The following is a 22,178-nucleotide window of genomic DNA, read 5'->3' on the forward strand; positions in this document are numbered from 1 at the left end:
CTAATTGCTTTTAATTGGTGCATATTTTTTAGTAGTCCTATTCACCGTCCCCTTTAGGACTTAGCCATAATTCTAACCTCCACAAGCTTGCTTTCATATGGCGTAATGTCGTGTTAGACAATTGACGTAATTTCAAACCCATGTGAACATGCCTTGGAGCAGGTCAAGTCTGGATGAGTCTTTCAAGTCAAGTGGGCCACCAATGTCCCCTCCGATCCATGAACAATTTGTTCAAATGACTAGGTTCCTTTGGGATTTTAATTGCACATGGACCCTAAACTTGCCTTTGGGTCCATATCAATGTCTTTGCAAGGGAGTTGGTCTCTTTTACTTTTAATGAGCCATTGCCTTTGGGTCCATATAAGTGCCTTTATAACGGAATTGGTCTCTTTTACTTTTAATGGGCCAGGGCTCCATTTTTGAGCCCATCATGCATATTCATGTAAAAAATCTAGGGCAACCATACCTTTCGTTGGTGAATTACATGTATGCTTTGATGATGATGATGACGACGACGATAAAGATGATAGAGATGAGAACAAACTGCACGGGTTGCACTAGGAAACACAGATCGATAGAGAAACAAACATGCAAAAATGGCAAAAAGATGAGCAACTATGCAATATTTGGGGAACCACAATCGTAACAACGTTGAATAAAACAGCTCATAAGATATCCGCTTCTACCTGCTTAGGAAAATCGGAATGCGGACAGCATAAGGAGCACACGCTACCACTACTACTTTAGATAGGTAGAAGAAACCCAAAGAAGTATGTATGTCATCAGCGAAGTCATCACTTCTAAACTCCTTGGGCCATGAAGTATAGGCGGAATCACCGACACCATCAAGAAAGTGCCCAACAGCCAGGAACCCAAGAAAGCCCCAACCCTAAATAAGAAAAACCAACATGAAGCACAATGAGTATCAAGACCATAACACCTGATACAAAGACATAGGAGAAACACAAAGGCAATTCGCGCAAGAGATGAAGAGGCGATTCATTGTTCCCACACGATGTTATATGTGTGAGATCTGGGACATTCATCACATGGGCCCACTGTGAAAAGCCCTAGATCAGAAACAATGTCCTATCATCAGATGGACCACACATGTTCAATGACTTCAGGTATCTGTCTTCTTAACTCTACTTTTCTCATACATGTGTGGGCCACATGATGAACAGACTGGATCTTCAACATGTTCATATTGGCACATGTGCCATGAATTGCCTCTTCAATGTCTCCATGCATAAATCACCGTAGCATCCGTACATACATCATAACAGATGCGCATCCACATACACAATGCAATGGCAAATACAAGTTGGGAACCAAACAGAGAATGCATACCCATACAAGAAAGCTCGGATCCAGTTCTTAAGCCTTTCATATATGAAATATATGGAAGCCAATAGGGAAATGGCCACCTGAAGTGTCGGTCCCTCCTCTGTTGGAAATAGAACAGTAAGTGTTCCAAGTATTGCAAATGCAACGGCTGTCTTTATAATGAAATTCGTCGCCGGAGCTTCAAACCTACTCGTGACAGCCTGCACAACACGCGATTGTGTAACCTCCCTCACCTTTTTCCTGATATTGATCTTCGGGTTTTTCCTTTCATGAAACTTCTGCATGATTATCTTGTCATGTGCAGATTCAATTGAATCAAGGCTCGGTTTATGCCCTCCATATTTATTTATCAAAAAGTTCCTTGCTGCTTGAATCTCTTCTTCAGAAGCCTCCCTGCTGATTCCTAGCCGCTTGTATGGGTCCCTTACATTCATTCTGGGAAAGATAGCTGCAGCCAATAATAAAGATGAGATAGGACTTTCAGAGATTGATGAAGGAAACATGATGAGCAGAAATTTCCAATACGCAAGTTTGACAAACTTATTATTCTAAGGCCAGAGAGTTCAGTTGGCTTCTGAAACTCTAATACACATGCAAAACATATACATACACGTGGATGCACGCGTTAGCAATTCAAAGCATCGCACAAAAAAAGTGAAAGAGTTTGCAGCACTGCCTCTTTCATATAGAATAGAAAGAGCTGTCCAATTCCTTCTATAGGGCTACATTTATGCCATATCCATTTCGACAATGCCACTTCTTTACCAACAAGCCATGTGAATGTGATACGATATCGAAGAAATTCTAGAAAACATAGATGAGGCAAGGGATAGGGGGAAAGAAGGAACAAAGACCTTAAGAGGCCTCGGATTTCAGCCTAACACTAGATATGCTGAACCAAGTTATAAACCTTCATTCAGACTATGGTGAGGGGAAACAGCAGCAGATTCAGGTGGAGCAGGGAAGCGCCTGTTTTAAAATGTTAGAAAGCATGATGGCAAGGAAGTGGAGCGGGAGCATGAGTTTGAAGTCCAAATTCAAAGCAGGAGTGCCACCTAGGTAGACGATTCCTGCAACTAAGATTCAACTAGTGTCCTTTGAACATCTTTGCACAATTGTAGCCCAATAGGCTGAAGCATGCATCTTGCAGCTTCAATCTGGGGCATTTTTAATGCAGCCATCCTTGGTAAGTCCCACTGTATCAATGTTGTGGATCACTCCATGGCCCACCAATCCAGGGAAGAATGACTTACAATCTGCTTGATGGAGCATCGTATGATGCGCTACCAAAAGACACGGAGTTCTGGCAAAAGGTCATGGGAGAGAGCTCTGGAAAAAGGGAGGTCATGTGAGCGAATGGAGTGTTTGGAGGGAGGCTGAGAGTATAAGAAAGGTAGAGTTTGAGAAGGAGAAATTGTTTTCCTCACTGGAAGTTCACACTCCACCTTTTTAGAAAGAATGCAATTTCTGCATTTTTATGGACAATTTTGCATGCTCATAGCCCAATGGTAGATAGGGTGTGTTTCAACATTCAGGTCTTGGGTTCGAGTCCATTTTTACCTATAAAATAAAAAATAAAAAAATATATATATATATATATATATATATATCATTTTCCATAGAAAACCATCAGTCAACCCCCTAGGTCTAGATGATCTCCTGAGGTTTTCATCTATTGCCTAGTTGCTAGGTATCACCCAGGGCAGAGGTGATAACGAGGGCAACAACGACGATGATGGCCACCTATCCGAGGCATAAATCACCAGGGGTTTTTAACATCATCTCTCCCTTTCTAAAAGAGGAAATGGGGGTTGTGCTTCACTCCTTCCAAAACAACCAAAAGCCTCTGCATTACTTTTTGGGATCAAGCAAATAAAATCAATTAGATTCTATTTCAAAATTCTTTTATGGGAAGTTGACGAGTGTGAGATACCATTACTTTTGAGTAGCGAATTTTCCATTCAAACATTTGAAAGTTACCTACATCAATGTTTTTATATCAAGGGATGCTGATTTGGAAGAATATAGGCAAATTAATATTTGTGTTTTCTTCAATTATATTATTATACTTGTTTTAGTTCTTTCCATTTTTAGTATTTTCCTTGTGTGCTTTGCTCTACTATTGGGTGTATCTTTCCTTTTCATTATCTTATGCCTGAATGTTTACTTTCATGTTTTTGACCTTTTTTGTTATCCCTCATTACTTCTAAATGTTTTCTAGAAAAAGACCAACGCCAACCCGATCCCCGTACACTACCCAAAACCTGTATAGAATATTGCGTGTGGTCTTTGTTCTTCATCACCTATTTCCACCATTCAGATCTACAAGTAGCGATTTTATGCAACTCAGAAGCAAGGATGTTGTAAACGCAAGACAGCAATAGTTGCTTTCTTTAGGGTCCTTCTTAAACAGCCATAAAGCCTTCTTACTGCCTGTTATAGGCTATCAGCACAAGCAACATCACATGACCAATGGGGAACCTAAGAGTAGAGATTGCAGTTCATCTTTGAAGATACTTCTCGTCCAGCTTCTAGGCTAATTATATCATTAGGTTATAGTGGAGATGCTAATGGAATCGATATGATCATGTTTAGCATGCTTGTATGGGATCTTACCTGTTCACGAATTCCGCTTAGTGGGTGCATGCAGTGTTTTAAGTATCGACGATATCAGCCGATATATCCCACGATATATCTTGTATCCCACCTATGCGATATGAAACGCACTAGTAGTGGGATATATCCAAGGTGTCCCATATCGGTATCGGTTGGCGTAACGGTGTCCTCCAAAACAGATACGGATACGGGGGCGTAACGGCACAAAAAAAAAATTTTTGCCAAAAAAATATGAAAAATATGGATTAAATCCCGAATATTCTAAGCATTCCAAATATGCATTCATTTATAAATTGGAACATGTTTATGGTGGTGTAACGGTCCACATCTTTGGTGAGAAGTTGTATCGGATGTCTGATGAATTTATGAACCAGATAACTTTGAATTTGACTACAAAATTCATATATTTAATTTTCTAACTACCTACTATCAATGAGATATATTAGAATGAATGTAAAATGAAAATATCTTAAATTAAAAATGTTACCCCAAATCTGTAAAATGCACGTTAACATGTTCTACTATGATTAACACATCATATGACATGATTAAAATAGCAAAACAATCATTAAAAATTGATTTTTGAATTTAAAAAAAAAGGGGCAAAATTCATGCGTAAAAAAAAATAATATTTAAAAAATATAAAATGGCACCCCAAATCTGTAAAATGTACATTAACATGTTCTAATATGATTAACACATCATATGGCATGATTAAAGCAACAAAACAACCATTAAAAATTGATTTTTCGAATTAAAAAAAAAAAAAGGGTCAAAATTCATGCGTAAATAGAAAAAAATATTAAAAAAATATTAAATGGCACCCCAAATCTGTAAAATGCATATTAACATGTTCTACTATGATTAACACATCATATGAGATGATTAAAACAACAAAACATATTAAAAAAAGTATAAATACCTATTTTTGACAAATTTATGAAAAATGGCCCACCAAGCTTTGATTCAACAAAATCCGCAATATAATGTGTTTTTCCTCAAATATCCAACCAAGGTTGGTCGAAATTAGTAGTAGAAGGAGTGAGAAACAGTTTGGAAGCAAGAAGTTTTGAAAAAACATAAAAAACGGAGCTTAAAATGCAAAAAAAAAAATGGCCGTTTTTTGACCGTTATGGCTAACCGTTACGCCCGTATCGTCCGTTACGCCCGTATCGGCCCCGTATCAGCCGATACGGGTACAAAAAATCGAATCGGCTGTTTCGGCCCCGAAACGGGTATCGCACTCGTGATACGAAACACACAAGTAGTGGGATATATCCCACATATTCAATCTGGTGAGCATTTTTTTATTTTTGATTCTCCCCCCCTGTAAATCATGTTAAATCAGTGTCAAATTATTACAAATCCATGATTTTTCATGTTTTACTTGAAAAATCATGGATTGGGAGCTTTGATTTTGAGATTTGGAGGAGATGAGCCGAGTTGTAGAAAATAAAATAAAAATAAAAATTTCTCAATTTCTCGCAAATTGGTTGCAATCTGTCCAAACATAAAATCAAACATGTATGTAACCTGATCTAGTGATTCTTCTTTTGATTTTGAATGTATTGCTTGTGCTTCCACATGTCTTCTTACACTTATAAATTATATGAATAGACTTAGAATATGTTTGCATCAATTCAGTTAGACAATGCATAGATTAGGACCTTATACAAAGAAAACCTAGTATGTGCACTTGTTTTTTGTAATGTTTTGATTTTTAAGTATGTGTTGATGTCTTTTTTAACAATCACTGAAGTTTCATTGAAAAATTCGACGAATTTCCCAATGTTTCCCCATATTTTCAACAACAGCGATAACAAATGTTTTAAATATCGATAATATCGGTCGATATATCCCACAATATATCTTGTATCCCACCTGTGTGATACAAAACGCACAAGTAGTGCCAATTTATCCCACATGTTTGACCCGGCGAGCATTTTCAATTTTCGATCCATTTTTTTTAAATTATGTTAAATCAATGTCAAATGGTTACAAATACATTGGTTCTTCATGTTTTGCATGAAAAATCATGAAGCTGGAGCTTTGATTTCGATATTCATTGGTTCTTCATGTTCTCCACGTTTTTTTTTTTTTAAAGTTTCCTTCAACTAGCTGTCAAGTGAGGCTAATTTCGAAGTATTTAGGAGTATTTGATGAAATGATCATCACATACACTCTAATTTCAAATTTTGATTATAGGTGGCCGATTTTGGGAAAATATTTTGGGAAAATTCAAAATCTCCCAAATTGCTTGCAATGTTGCATTCCAAACATGAAATCAAACATGTATGAGGGCTGATCTACTGATTTGTCAAGTCCTTGTCGCTATTCGGAAAATAAAATCATTTTTTTATTTTTTTTATTTTTTAATTTTTTTATTTTTGAAATTGCCCTTAAACAAGCTATCAATTGAGACTAATTTCGAAGTATTTAAGAGTGTTTGATGAAATGATCATCACATACACTCTAAATGTTATGCATTCAATTTAAATATAGTTGCATTAGTTCAGTCAGACAGCGCATAACTTAGGACCCTATATAAAGGAAACCTATTATGTGCACTTCTTTTTTGATATGTTATGATTTAAAAGTGTGTATTAAGGTCTTTTTTGACAATCCCTGAAGTTTCATTGAAAAATTCAACCATTTCCCCAATGTTTCCCCATGTTTCCCAGAAAGTATGATAAATTACCCGATACAAACGATATATCCCGTGCGATAACCGATACGTATCTGTATCCCAAGGATGCGATACATAACGCGATACCGATATTTCGAACACTAAGCGATACATTACGCGATACAACCGATATATCCCATGCGATAACCGATACGTATCTATATCCCAAGGGTGTGATATGTAACATGATACTGATATTTCAAACACAGGGTGCATGCAGTAGTTGGACTAACATTCAGCGTGGGAAATGAATATTTAGGCATGTGAGTGGTGTTTGGTAAACACATATCGGAGTGCTAGTTGCTATTTTGCGCAGAGAACCACTTGAGCACACCATGTTGACATGTACTGGTGTTTGGTAAATGTCATTGAGCTCCTTGTTATATTATGCAGCCAACAAATCGAACATCTACTCAAGCTTGACTCTACATGTGATTGCATGAATCATGATCAAAAGGAATGTCTGGAAATTGCTGCTCCATGACCCTACTTTACTTTCGCCTAGAGCGAAAACAGATGCAGATAATTTTCATGTGGGCAATCCTTAGTACATCAATATCAAAGTACTCTTACAAAGCTCAATGATGATGTACAGGTGGTTAGAGAATGTATAAAAAGAAGCTCAAGGAAGAATTACAAGCAGATTTTTTTTTTTTTTGTGGGGGGGGGGGAGGGGGGAATACACTGTGTGTGAATGTATGTATAGGCACCTGAGAGGATGTACATATAAGCACTCTTGTAAGCTCCATGTGTGCAGATGTGTGTATAGACATACTGAAAATTAAAGCATATAATAGCTTCTAACCATCATATAACGGTAAATAATTGTGTGCTTGCACCCATAGAAGTCTTTGTTAAGTGAACCAAAATATCAACTATTTTCTTGATTGGAACAAGTTCAGCTGAGCCACATTGACTCTGTGACAGGTAAATGATGGGAAATCCACTTCCGGAGGAGTTCGTTAAGCAGAATAAACAGGAAAAGAGGATGAAATACTGATTCTTTCATGTCGATTGTCAATGTCATCAATATTTCCAAATGAAGAAAGAAAACACTTAAAAGTTGAAATCCATTGATATACTACATCCACATACACTTCTCCTGGAGTTTCGATTGAAGACCAGCTTCTTGTGTTGTGCAGTCATCATGTATATAAGCTAATTAATGACCACTGAAACATCACATTCTCCTAAGACCAAAAGAATTCAGTTTAGCCACTAATAAGTATTAATGCAGCTCACACATTGCTATCGCTTGATCTTGTCTAGAGGTTGTACACGCTCCACTAGCCATTGGATTCTATTACTGCATAATAACAGAACGTTGAGAAATTGGCCAGTCAGTCACATAGAAGGTAATCATTACCAGTTGAATCATCGGCCATATCACTGAATGAAGCGTCTATTGCACTCTTGATCTTTAGAGCTTGTTGAAATCCATATCTATGCGTGGAACCCATCCAATGGTTTCTGCATATGTTGTCATTAGCAGTATTAAGAAAAATATAGCATCAAAGAGAAGTTTCTGAACCTCACGACAGGAAATATGGAAAACTTATATAGGGGATACAGAAATACTGATATACCTGTCCAAACGGAAGAGAAGTTTCATCTTTTCTCTAAAACCCTGATTATTTGGGGGAGCTAAAATGCGTCCGCACAATGAAGCCGATCCTCGTGCAGGCATGACATAGTAAGAAAGTCTCGAGGGACTGCAAGTCAATCCTGATGTAGACATCTTGAAGAATAGCCAAACAATTGTCATTGAAGTGCTAGTTTGAGAGTCACCAAATAAGAGAACAAACACCAACCACAACAGAAAATTTATGCCCATGCTTATTCACAATATTTATATATATATATATATATATATAAGAATCATGTATTTTTCCGGAAAAGATACCTTTAGTAAACTCAATGTCACTCAAGCGATTGATAGTACCTGCAGATATAGCATCAAAGGATGAGATCTGCATCTCAAGTATATTTTGGACTGTAGCAAACAAGCTAACAGATGTGTGCTTTCAATCTATTAAATGAAGTTCATAAGAAAAACATTTTTAAAAAAAATAATTAAATTAAATAGCATGCTCCCAACCCCCTCCCCCAGTTTTTCTTTGATAGGCACACCCCATGCTTCAAGATTTTCACAGGAAAAATGTCAAAACTAGAAAATTTGAAAATCATTGAATAATAATTTTAAATAATGAAGTAGCGTATGTACAAGGCATGCAACCCTAATTCTATTGTGTATAAACTATGTATTATATATTAATATATATAGTTAGGGTTTTCTGTAATTAGTCTCTTTTAGTATTTGACAAAATGATACCAAATGATCATAACCATCTGAACATTGCTTCCTATAGTATATCCATCCATCAAGCCACAGATGGGACGATTAGGTTCCTCTTATCAAGAAGAATCTCTGAAATCATAAGTAAAACAAGCTGGGATCACCAAACAGATGGTTTGGAATGATAACCAGGCACATTTACCACAACCAATCTTGACAATTCAATTTATCAGCCATTGATCAGGGATGATTAGAATCATCTGGTTGGCACATTTTTGCTCAATGGTCGATGGCCTTGAAAGTGCTGTTCAAATCAATTGATCAGATTACCATGTATACAACTCCCATCCGAACATGGAGGTGAAGGCAAAACTGTCCCGAAAAATACCAAACAACTAAACACTAATTACCCATATACATGTGAATTATGGAGTTGCACCACATGTGCCCAAATATGTGAGGCTAACGCGGTTACACCTCATGTGAGGTGAACATCTTAAGGCTGGGGCTTATTTGCCAGATTCATGAGACTTAAGCCACGTGCAATTTAGCCTCAAGAACAGCCTCAAAGCTACTTCCTTCCACCTTGCCTGGAGGGCATGCACCTTTAAAAACACCAGTGATAACAGTAGATCTTAGACATGGTTTCAATTACCAGTTCAAAGGGGAAATAGTAAAAAATATAATGCATGCAAGTACTTGGGGCTACATTCACTGGATACCTCAACTCATGGTCATACCCAATGTGTGCAAATGGAATACAAATTCCAAGGTTTTAAATCGGCGTATTGGGTAACATATCGTTCCCCACCAATTCAGCCCCAAATTGGCTGTTTCCGGATGATGTGTCATTACAGGCGTCGTATCATTTATGGGCTAAACTGAAACGTATTAGGCGATACATACTGGTTTCAGACAATACTTTAAACCTTGACACATTCTGTACCTAGTAACAAAATTAGGGACTAGCAAAAACCCAAAGAAGTTTATGCACTTTTAAGTTACAAGGCTCTGAACAAAGGTTTTGCAGCATTGTCCATATTCGTTGTGTTGCAAACCCAAATCCAGAAAAGGAAAAAGGAAACCATATAGACACCCCTCACTACAAACATGATCCGTACTCGCCAGGAGAGGACAGAACTCTAGTGGGAATAGAAGCATGAGAAGGATCAGAAACAAAAGGTAGAAAAGTAAGCAATTTTTTAACCCAAAGCATTGAGGATGCATGATTCCAAATACTGTGCAGAAATTTAACTATACATCACACCCTTGGATATGTGGACTTTATTTGTTTTTAACCCAAAGTATTCTGGAAACATGTATTTAGTACCATTATTCTCCATTGTTAATATGTTATATGGCACCAGATGGTAGAAGTGAGTGGGTTCAAATTGAAGGTTCTAAAAGGGCAAGGAGAATGTTGAAGGCTCAAAAGGACATAGGTGGAGGCAATAAGAAAAGACTTCTTCAACGGGGAAGGCCCAACCTCCCCATTTATAATGTACCCCACTTTAAAGTTCATTCCATGGTTGTGAAGAAGCTCAGAAAAATTCAACTGGATTTCTTATGGGAGAGGAATAGCGAGCAGTAAAAATTCCCACCTCGTTAGATGGTAGGAAGTACAACAATCCAAGTTCGAAGGAGGCCTGGGTTTGGCCAGGATACTTGAGAAGAATCTCAGTCTTCCTAACAATTCATGGTGGAGGCTTGCTGAAAAGAATGCTTTGTGGAGGAGGATCATTAGGAAAAATACGGGCTGAAAGAATGGTGGGTGGGACCTAAACTGTAATCCCGACAGAGCAACTGAGGAATGGAAAGCCATATACAGAATGAGAGACAAGCGAGACCCGGAAAAGATCTCTTGGGGAAGGCACGAGATACAAAGTTAACGAAGGCAGTAAGAATGGTGGGTGGGACCTAAACTGTAATCCCGACAGAGCAACTGAGGAATGGAAAGCCATATACAGAATGAGAGAGAAGCAAGACCCAGAAAAGATCTCTTGGGGAAGGCACGAGATACAAAGTTAACAGAGGCAGTAAGGTGAGAATGTGTGAAGATGTGAGGATCAGCAACACTTCTCTGTTTTCAGTTTCCCGGTGCTATACATAGTGGCTTCTGATAGAGCAGCTTTGGTTAGGGTCGCTTTCAGTAGGGGATCCCACATAATTGGGATTAAGTCTAATCCTGATTTTGGCAGGCCTCATGCCCTCCATTGCAGAATGTGCCGCTCTAAATAGGCACTTTCCTCTGCATAACACAATCAGCAGTGTTTTGGTTTTTTTCTAAAGGTTCTTTAATTGCATTTTTTTAAAAACATATCTTTAATTGCATTTATGAGGAGGAAAGACCGAAAGAGCTGCTTTTTAGTGTGGAAAATCCTATGTGGAGGAATGGGCCCCACCAAAACCAAGTTAAAATTTAATCCCGATTAGCAGAATCCCCTGTCCAAAAGGCCCCTTAAAGATTGTGTTCAGTTTATTAATCCAATTAGCAGAATCCCCTGCCAAAAGGACCCTTAAAGATTGTGTTCAGTTTATTGGGGAAAATTAGTCTGGAATATCAGGTTCAGAAGGAATCTCAGGGAGGAAGAGATCAACCATTCTATAGATCCGATAAATGTGTTGGAACCAGTTCAAGGCCTTCGATATGCAGCAGACTGCAGGATCTGGAGATGGACGGAATCTGGAAAGTTCACAGCAAGGACCTACTTCCACAAGCTCACAGATGTAGTGGAGGCCAATTTCCCCATTTTTATCCGGTCCACAGTGTATCTACCTCACATCACAGCCTTCATGCGGACAGCCACAGAAGGAAAGGTTCTTACCTTCAATCAGCTCAAGATAAGAGGTCTCATCCTGCCAAAGAAATGCATTATGTGCAAAAATGAAGAAGAGTCTGCAAAGCACCTCCTGATACACTATTCTTTCACTCACAGTATCTGGTATGGTTTCTTTAATCTGTTTGGGATTGTTTGGCTGATTAGGGAAGGATGACTGACATGCTAGAGAGTTGGAGGGGATGACCCTATAAAGTAAGGAGAAGAATTCTGTGGAAGCTCCTGCCCTGGCCCCTGGCTCTTTGCTGGGAGACATGGCTCAAAAGAAACAGAATATATTCAAGGGCAAGGACATGCCAATCTCAAAGATCACGGAGAGAATAGTAGTGAACATGTTCTCTCGGGCCCTGAACCACAAAGTATTTGCTTGATTCGCATTTGAAGAGCTGCACAGAGATTGGAGGAAATTACTGTGGAGCTGTTCGAAGTCCAGCATGACAAAAGCTGAAAGGGCTGAAGAAAGGAAAGCTAGCTGGCAGTTTCAGTTTGCAATCAGCTGCAGGGGGGACTCGAGGAAGGGTCCTACAGCATGGAGGGATTCTGTTTGACAAAAAAGGTAATGCTTTTATCTTGGTTCTGAGCCCAATTAGTATTAAGGCTTAGCCGATACGCAGGCTGTAGCAATCACTCTTTAGAAAGACTGTCAGAACGATCCACAACAAAGCTTGGAATTTGCAAATGAGTGTGGAGGGCATCCAGCACAAAATAATCAGATGGGCAATAGGGGAGATATTGATTCCTTTTTTTCATTTTCAATGAGAATAGTTTCTTTGCTACCAGGCTAAACATTGCCCTGGCAAAGAAAGGTACTTACTCTTTGGTTTTTGGTTTAGCCGCACGAGCAGCCCATCTTTGTTTTTGTATTGGGAATGACATTCCCCCCATCTTTTTCTCATTAATATATTTCATTTTCTCAGAGAGAGGGAGAGAAAGAGAGAGAGAGAGAGAGAGAGAGAGAGAGAGAGAGAGAGAGAAGAAGAAGAAGAAGAAGAAGAAGAAGAAGAAGAAAAGACTTGATTACCTATGGTTAAAATGACCTTTTTTGTTAACAGGTTTGAACATATGGCCCTTGATAATGGAATGGAGGAAGAGGATTCATAGCTGATGGGGACATCACGCGCACGCGCACACGCACGCCCCCTACCATACATACGTACACAAGGAGGAGGAAGGCCCCACCATAGATCTGGATCGATAAAGACATCCATGGAGGACTTCTTAGTTAGAGGGTTGTGCTATGGTTCATTGGAGTGGACCCGATCATCATGTGGATCCTACCATTGGATCTCATGATCGTGGCCCACTACTATAGATGATCTAGGACTTTGAGTTTTAATTATTATCGTTATTAGGAACATCATGAATTGTTTTGATTGCATTGATTAGTTATTATTTTTATTACTTCGTCTCTAAGTAATAGTGTGTGCATATGGTGCGGCCTTTGAGGTTTAGGGTTTTCTTATAAATAGGCAACCCCATGTAGGTTTTTCTCATTGAAGATTATGAATAAAATTCTGCGTTTTCATGCTTCTCTAATTCTCTAAGTTGAGGAAATCTAATTGGGTGTGAAACCCTCCTTCGAAGGGCTAACTACCGTGGTGCGAAACCACACCCATCCCAAATCAACCCCACATCCTACCATCCATATCCATCATCTCCCACAGCCATCCAATCTTCACATCCACCCCCTTTTACAACCAATCCTTTCTCTACAACAGGTTTGCAGATTCAGGCCCTACAGGAGGGCTGAAACTTCAGCGGAGCACCGTGCACAAGTCGGACATTCAATCGGCGTGAAAGTTGGTGTGTGAGTGGACCATCCCTAGCCGACCACCCCCTAGGTGGCCAATCCCGGTTTCGTGGGCCCCACACACGTGCGGGCAGGAACCCACGCATGTGCATCTGGGCCAGATCGTTGTCTGCGCATGCGAACTGTTTTTATGTTCTTCTTTCTGCTCTAATCCTATCCTCTCTCACCTTAAATCCCTAACCCTAACCATAGATAATCATAAATTCCAAGTTCTATCCCACTTTTACAAACCCTAGGTTTTCCTGAAGTGAAACCTGGTGAATCTCTTGGATTAAGGAATTATCGTTTGCAAGAGTGGATGAATCTACAATCCTTTGAGCATTGTTTGGTTTATAATTTTTAATTGATTCAACCCTAACATGTGTAGGCTTGGATCCTTGTAGATTCCCCTTATTGAATGCTTGATCATATGTGGGACATGGAATTTTGTGATTGTTTAAAATTAATATGATCTAAAACTTGAAATCTAACATGTCATGTTTAATTTCATGTCCAGCATCAATAGCCGACCCCAATTAGTTTGTATAGGCTTAGATGATGATGATGATGATGATGATGACGATGACTTTTTGGTGTTTTATGGGTAGAATAGGAGTATGATGTTAGTTGGCATACGCATACGTGGAGGCATCTTTAGGCGACACCCAAAAATCATTTTAGTGAGTTTTCACCAAGCACGACAGATAACGTCAGTGCCTGTCGGAATTTCTACCCACAGTTGATATTGTGTCCATTATTGTCACCCACCTGTTTATCCAATGGGCCTGATTTTTCAGTGGAGGCCCTTCCAAGTGATGGCATCTTGTGTAAATGGTTTGGATCCTGCACAAATGTGATACAGTTGCAAATGTGAGGGAGGCATTAAATCACCACATCCCCCAAATGATTTTTGCAGAAAACAACAGGAGAGCTCCTTCCCACATGTGCAACACATTCACACATGCATTAGAGACAGTAAATCACAGCCTCCCCAAAATGAATTTCACTGAAAAGTGAAAATAGCAGTAGGGCTCTTTTTTCTGGCATGTCACCCTTTTGGGCAGAAATGAAATGAGCCCATTTTTAGGCATCAGTCAAACAGGCCCCAATGGTATGGGAGTCTTTCACATCTTTAGTCCACAGAAGTCCTGCAAATCATTATTGCTGAGTTAATACAGATTAAAACTCTCAAGAGGATTCCCCCTACAATTCTCACGACACCAGAGCTAATTGATTCTAGGGTTTCCTATTGCCATTAAGGACCAAAACAGGTTAGATCCAGCCATAAATCTATTGCCTTTTATTCCCAGGCTCAGAAATCTATCTTTTCCTGTCAGGATCCACCAGACCACTTGTCAACCATATCAAATCCGAATGGAAAGGACCATCCCTAATAGAACTCATTTTCTAGAGATTATGGTTATTTTTCTGGAATCTTTTCAGACAATTGAAGTGGTGCTTCAATGGTTTTATGGTGGAAATCAAGCAAAATATCAGTTTTGGAATCATGGCTCATTCAAATTTTTCAAAGGGGGTGATCATGAGGGTTTGAAGGGGGAAGTATATGCCTGACATTTCATGCCTAAGATTGATCTATTCCTGCTCAAAAGCATAACCTTGATCAATTTGGTGGTGTTTTCAGTTCTGTGAGTCACTGAAACGAACACGGTTTAAATTCCTCCACAATTTCTGGGTTTCTCACTGATTTCTAGAACATTTGACAATTCCGCATCTAGTTTTGTACAATCTCAGCACCATTGTGATTGATTTCAAGACTGTTGTTATGCTCCTCCGAATATCTGTAAGTTGTCAAGAGATTTATTCTCCTTGTGCTCTACTTTAATTTCCGAGTATCGGTATCACCAACACTTGGGAAAATATCAGTGTCTGAATGAAACATTGCGAAAAAGGTGAATTTTTCAGTGGAACTTCAGGATATGTTAAAAGACACATGTTTACACAAGTAGGAATCAAAATATTGCAGAAAACAAGTATACATAATCAGCTTCCATTTTATAGTGGCCTAACCATGTGTTATCTAAAAAAATCAGTATAAAACAAATATATAAAATTTGGAGCCAATTAATAGATTGGCCAACACTCATTAATAAAATTTTCACATTAATTAACAGTGAAGAACACATTTCCAATACAAAATAGAAAATTAGGATTTCCCCATTTTTTCACATAAGTTTTTATTTTTTTTCACCACGATGCATGAGAATCATGCATAGACATGTATTTCAATTGCAATTCATGCTGACATTTGGAAAATAAAAAATGAAGTTTCTATGGATTTTTCGTCCCCTTCGAGTTCCCATCTTCGTTTTGAGTCAAGATTTCTCTCCAAAACCAAACTTTGATTCAATAAAAACCAATAGCAGTCGAAATCATCTATAGAACACAATTCCAAAAGAAATCCCCAAAAAATGGAGATTTTTGGATTTTTGAAAATTTTCTCAATTTTCTCCTATTTACAGATGTTTCCCTGGTTTTGGGGATATTATCGCTCATATCAAGGATATCTTTGATGATATCATCGATGCCAAGGAACTTATATAAGGAATTATTCTCAAAGAATCACTGGTATCGATAATATCAGCGATATTTGGAAATTTTTACACTTCTAGCAATTTCGGTATCACCGATCGGGCAATATCAATAATATCACTGATATTTGGAACACTGCTTCGAAGTCCGTACTATTATTGCTCAACCTTACATTGTTGGCATACAAGAGAAGTCCATGCATAGGCCTCCACATCATTCCTCTTGTTTGGCCAAAGATAGCCAATTCCAACAACACAAGTGTGTGAAGCTACCATGGGTGCCTTGCCCAACATGTGTCATGACACTTGTTCATTATTTCCTTATATTTCCCCAGCTTGGCACATAGATGCAATCACCGTTCTTGTAACCCATCTCTCCCCAGAATCATTGTGTTCTCCCCTCTTATGCCAAATCGAGTAGACTCTTGGACATAGTATTGATGTAGGCCTTCCATGACCTTCTCCAAGAGGATTCCTTCTAGTCGACTCACCGTAGCCAACTCCTCCATTGAAGCAAACTCCCCATTCATGCTTGGTGTGTCCGCCACTTGGTTAGTCCATCATGGCTTATATCCAAACTCCATGTCGAACTCGACCAAGAAGTCTTACCATCACGCCTACTTTGGACTTACCTTCTTCTGTATCTGGAACATGTGGCAATGTTATCCATCTTCACCATGAACTTGTACCCCAACCGGCAATGTCTCCATGTCCTAAGCTTATATAGCAGTCGTCATCTCTTTTCTTTTGCACCATGTATCACCTCTAAGTGTCATTTATTATCCGATTTTCATAGGCAATGGTGTGTCCCTCTTGCATGAGAACACCCCCAATGGCACAGTCTGATAAATTAGTGTGCAGTTCATGGGGTTTATGGTTGTCCATTAGGCTCCACATCCTTGCCTCTTTTAAGTCTTTGAAGGCCTATGGGCACTCATCCATGCATAACCAACTTGAACTCTTCTTCAACAAGTCTATTAAGGGTGCCAACCACCTCAAGCAGTCATTAATAAAGGCCAAAAGTAGTTCATCAAGCCAAGGAATGATCACAACTCTATCACATTTGTGAGAGGATCCCAATGTTGTACTATGGCCTTCACCTTCATTTTATCCATCCACAATGTGCCACACCATATCTTGTGCCCCAAGAAGATATTTTTGTTTGGGTGAATGAACACTTCTCCCTAGTTACGTACATCTTATTCTCCCTTAGAGCCTGAAACATCGTCTTCAAGTGCTCGATGTGGTCCTCCATTGAGTGACTATAGACCACAACGTCATCCAGGTAGACTGCCATGAATGGATCCAAGTGGGGGTGAATAGCTTGTTCATCAATGTACAAAATTTTTCCGGGCCATTTGCAAGGACAAAGGGCATGAATAGAAACTCATACTACCCATACCTAATCACACATGTCATCTTGGGCTCATCTCCCTCATTAATGTGCACTTGATGGTACCTCATTTGTTGTTATGTAAAGGAAAAGTCACCGCCATTATGCAATGTGGGGTGAATTGGTCCATTATGGAAAGAAAAAAAGGTCATACTAGTTCTAGTTGATAGTGGCCAATACGCCCCGTATCGGCCCCATAAATGGCCCATTATGAAAGTTTTTACATCTATTATTCGCAACGTCAATCAAAGGTAATCCTAGAAATAGGATTTTTCAGTTTTCTTATTTGATTACATCTAGATAAGGATTCATGATTAAAATTAAAATCTGAATTTCTGAAAGAGTTTATGCTTTGTTGCCTTCCAAAATTACTAACAGTATCCAGTGTCATATGCTGCCAGAGTATCAAAACCTCCTTTTTCTTGTAAAAAGAAGAGTAATCCAGTCCAAGCTGGTCCAGCCGCCCGGTCCAGGCTTCTAAAACACTGCTATGGATTGATCACTCCCATTTTGTTGATGGAAATCAGACTGCATCACAAAACAATCCAAATGTATAGAAATTCATGCCAATAAAAAAGCTCAAAGCCACTATATCCAACACATACAGTCCTTAATCTTAGTACCCTTTTACAATGACAGTTTCAGATAATAACAGAAAACGAAAAGAGAACAAAAGAAAAGGAAAAGAGGAAAGAAGGGAGCTCTTCTCTTTGGACTGGAACCATCTACAACACCTGTTTTACGCAGCACCCAACCTCTGTGAGGCCCACCATGTTTAATACGTGGGTCCACTCCTTCCATCAGGTGAAAACCATTGTTTTAATCGTACATGCCAAAAAACTAGCCCGATTTAAAAAAAAAAATTAAAATAAAATAAATAAATAAATAAACTCCATGGGCTACACAAACGATAACAATGTAAAACTACTATAGGCTGATTTTTGTATTTTCAGTTCATTCTGGTGAGTTACACTTGATTTGTTTGATGAAATATACAAACCATGGTAGCTCCACACACAAACCGATGGTTGCTATACCATCTCCATTGTTCCCTGCGGTGCGGCCCACCTGAGTTGTGTATCTAGCAGATTTTTTGCCCCGGGTCCTAGAATCGAGGATAGAACCTGATGGAAGGAGTGGATTTTACATATACGACATGGTGGGCCCCACAAGGTTCAGGTGTTGTTGAGGATTCCGGTCCCTTATCTTTCTAGTTCTGATGTGGGTGATGAGAGAGACAGAGAGAGAGGATTCAGGTACCTAGTTATATAATACAGATGTGAAGGTTCTCCATGAAGAGCTATCTCTCAACCTTCTTCCTTCCTTCCTCTTCCGATTCTGAAAGCTTGTTTCGCTGCGTCTGTCTTTTGAATGGTATGGAGAGATGGCACCCAAACGAGCTCTGCTTTCGAAACCCTGCCGCCTGCTGCTTTGAGCTAGAAATGCAAGGCAAAAGGGTTTTTCATACTCTGGCAGACTGTGATGGTTGATACGCAGGCAGCTAAGAAATTATACACGAGGCGTACAATGCAACTCAATTTAAACCGTCCAGATGGTGGTTCAAAGTTTAGATGTATGTTAAACCAAAACCTACACTGATTAGTGGGCGTTGATGGACTGTTGAGTGAAAAATACTCAACGGTCCAAATCCATCAATCAAATCAAAGATCAGGATTGACGTACGGGCATGCGATTTAGTTAGAGTGATCTGTGTGAGAGGATGAATGCCCGGGTAATCGATGTGGATGGACCATGCCTAAAATCTCCTCGAGAACAATTGACGTCCCTGAGCGTGACATGCAAATAGACGGCCAAAAGGAACTAGATGTTCCAATTTAATGAGACCCGAGACTACGAGTGTTGGCCAAGCCTGAATTGCGTCAAATGCATGCCACACTGCAATCAGTATCACAATAGTGTTGCAAAGTTGTATCGATACAAGTTAATTTAACTCACACCCAGATCCATAGCTCAAGTGGTAGACTGAGTGAAAAATACCTTGTTTCAACGCTGAATCAAGGTCTTGACTGTTAATTTCTCTTGTGGCCCGAGTCACTGAATCAACTTAAGGTTAGATTTATGAGCGTTAACATGTTTGTCCAATCGCCAGCGTATATAGTGATTATGTGATTTAGAAATGGAGTATCACTATTATTTCTGAATAGGATCTTTTTGCCTTGCTTCAAGAGCTTTTCTTTCTCGCGACCTTTAGGTTTCTCGTAATGCAATAATGAACAAATAAAATTTTAAAAAAAAAGTTGGATAGCAAATTCTATTACTTTGGAATCAACATAAATACAATCAACAAATAATTGAGATAAAATAAAATAAGCATATAAAATAAAAGATAGTTTATCTATGATCACCTATGTAAAACAAATAATCGAGATAAATGGCCAGCATAGGCATAACCTTACAAATATATACTCGGTTGATTGGAGATCTGACGAAAGATGTCATGGATATTTAATCTACTCTCATGGTATATTGTAGCGATAGTGTTGGACAATAGAAAATTTAAGATATGCTAACTCCAAACTTGTTGTGGCAAGAGCTTGACAGAAGTTGAGGAGTTAAGGCTAAAATTAAGATAGAAGGCGTTGCATTGTGATAATGCTTTTATAGGCTTATGGGAGGTGGTGGTCATATTATAATTTTCATATCATGAGAGATTTGGATGATTGATCATGCGAATCTCCTTGATTCTCCACATAAGCATGGCTAATTATGGCAGGCCATGTATACAAGAAAAGATTTCATAAGCCTTTTATTATTCCGATCGTGCAACATTTATAGGAAGCTTTATTAGAGAGCTTCCATAGTTGGACTCTTTCTTTTGCAAAGACTTGCTATTACTAAACTCCTTATTTTGCATATGCTTGGTTTTGTTGGACTCTAGACGCCATCCCTTTTACGAGATTTTTGCTTTGCATAGAGTTGTTTCCCAACACAAACACGTTTTTGGCTCTTGATGTTCATACTAACTCCATCATTGCCATGTTGCACTTTTTGAAATGTTAGATTTGGTCATAATTGATCGGGTGTAAATATAAAAACACGTAACAATGACCTAAATTCAAGTGAAAGAAAAATCCAAAGACTAAGGTTTAGGTTTTCCGAAGCATGACCCATCCAAAGTGTAACATGATAAATTAATGGTCCAGATCACCGAAGCATGGGCCTGTTTGGATCCTTATAGGGGTCAATCCCAGGGGAGGTACGTCAATCTCGATCATTGATTTAGAATGCCCATCATCTGATATCCATTTTAAATTACTCATCCCTCTTCCACGTCACTTTATGTAATAGTCTAAATATTTACGTGCGCCGGTGCATACACGAGTGCACACTTACATATGCCTTTTCAGTGCCACTGGGCACATGATCATTAATCCACGTCATTCAAAGTACTCCTTATAAATATATTAGGATATCCAACCATCTTATTTTTGAATGTAAGTTGTAACTTATAAGTAACTTTGTTTTTGTGTTTGGACAACCTATAACTTTATTACATGTAATAATTTGGATATTCACACTAAATAGAGTTGAAATAGGGAATCGTTGAAAAATCAAATTGACACATAACAAGGATAGGATAAAATTATTTCATTTTATTAAGCCCATGTAAATGAATAGTTTAGCCAATTTTTAGGCTAAACTAATCAACAGGTGGGCCATAAAAGTGGGCTCATGTTTTCGAAATGCTTGTAATGTGGGCAAAATACTTGAGGTAACATATCCAAGCAAAAATTTTTATTTTCTTTATAAGATATGTTTACAATATTGTAAGGGAAAGAAAGACAAAAACAAATAACATCAAACTAAAGTAATCGATTTAGGAACCATGTTCTCCAACCATATATGCTTTGTGCAGGGGACACACTATGAAGGAACCCACGTATAAGATTCGGCCGATCTGAAAGGAACTTAAAAGCCTTATACATCATGTCTTCATCAATAGTTGTAATGTTCTTCAACTCCTCCCATAATTTCGTCGTCATAAGTGCAGCATCAATTGATGACTTGAGGGCAACGAATTTGTCTACGTTTTTACCATCAATTTTGATATCTTGTCCGTTATAATTTACGACCCGATAGACCCTGCTGGTATAAACATTAGAATTGAACTTGCCCCCAATCCTGTGGTGAACCCTCAATAGGCCGCACTATATCACTTTTCTTGAAGGATATGTATTGAATCTTCCTGTGTCTTGATTAGCATTGTCTCGACCACACAGACTAATGAATAAAGTATAGCTTCTGTCGATGTTTGACAAATTATTCCATAGACCCATAAGATTATTTCGAGTATCGCGGTTTATACTCACAAGCTATTGGATCATATAATGTCTAAAAATTAAGGAATAATCAAAGATATTCTCATATATGTTTATCATCAATCCATAAGTGTTGGATAATCTTGATAATCAGCGATAATATGGATATAATTGACACTCGATAAATCTTGCAGATAATCGGCAAGGGTTCAGAAATAATTGGAGATAATCTGAAAATGTTTTGTGATAGCCTTTTTAGGATATATATAATTTTGAAGACCCTTCTGAAGGTCGCAACAATAATCCAACCGCAACAATAATCCTAGCTTGATTGTCGACATATAATAATTCAGCCGCGATAATGAGCCCCAATGTCGACCCGCAA

General features: G+C 38.6%; 1 protein-coding gene across 2 annotated transcripts; it reads right to left on the reverse strand.

Moving 5' to 3' along the window:
- Positions 1-552: 552 nt before the first annotated feature.
- On the reverse strand, positions 553-18,953 carry LOC131252763 (protein CHAPERONE-LIKE PROTEIN OF POR1, chloroplastic). 2 transcript variants are annotated; one of them, XM_058253453.1, is made up of 5 exons: positions 18,774-18,953; positions 8,236-8,387; positions 8,016-8,119; positions 1,351-1,795; positions 553-889 (listed from the first exon to the last, which is right to left on the reverse strand). In XM_058253453.1, exons 2-5 carry the CDS (start codon positions 8,385-8,387, stop codon positions 739-741), a joined length of 852 nt encoding a protein of 283 aa, XP_058109436.1. In that variant the 5' UTR covers positions 18,774-18,953; the 3' UTR covers positions 553-738. The 2 variants fall into 2 exon arrangements, with proteins under 2 accessions (XP_058109436.1, XP_058109431.1); XM_058253448.1 differs by lacking the exon at positions 18,774-18,953 and adding an exon at positions 8,553-8,709.
- Between the last annotated feature and the right edge of the window lie 3,225 nt (positions 18,954-22,178).

The sequence above is a fragment of the Magnolia sinica genome, chromosome 1 (assembly GCF_029962835.1).
Source record: "Magnolia sinica isolate HGM2019 chromosome 1, MsV1, whole genome shotgun sequence".
NCBI classification, from domain to species: domain Eukaryota; kingdom Viridiplantae; phylum Streptophyta; class Magnoliopsida; order Magnoliales; family Magnoliaceae; genus Magnolia; species Magnolia sinica.

Bases quoted from the DNA above. Each gene is read 5' to 3' on its own strand.
- LOC131252763 (XM_058253453.1), bottom strand. From the start codon at position 8,387: ATGTCTACATCAGGATTGACTTGCAGTCCCTCGAGACTTTCTTACTAT. The intron at 8,120-8,235 runs GTATATCAGTAT...CAACATATGCAG, and splicing joins CTTCTCTTCCGTTTGGACAG to AAACCATTGGATGGGTTCCA. The intron at 1,796-8,015 runs GTAATGATTACC...TATTGGCTGCAG, and splicing joins TATGGCCGATGATTCAACTG to CTATCTTTCCCAGAATGAAT.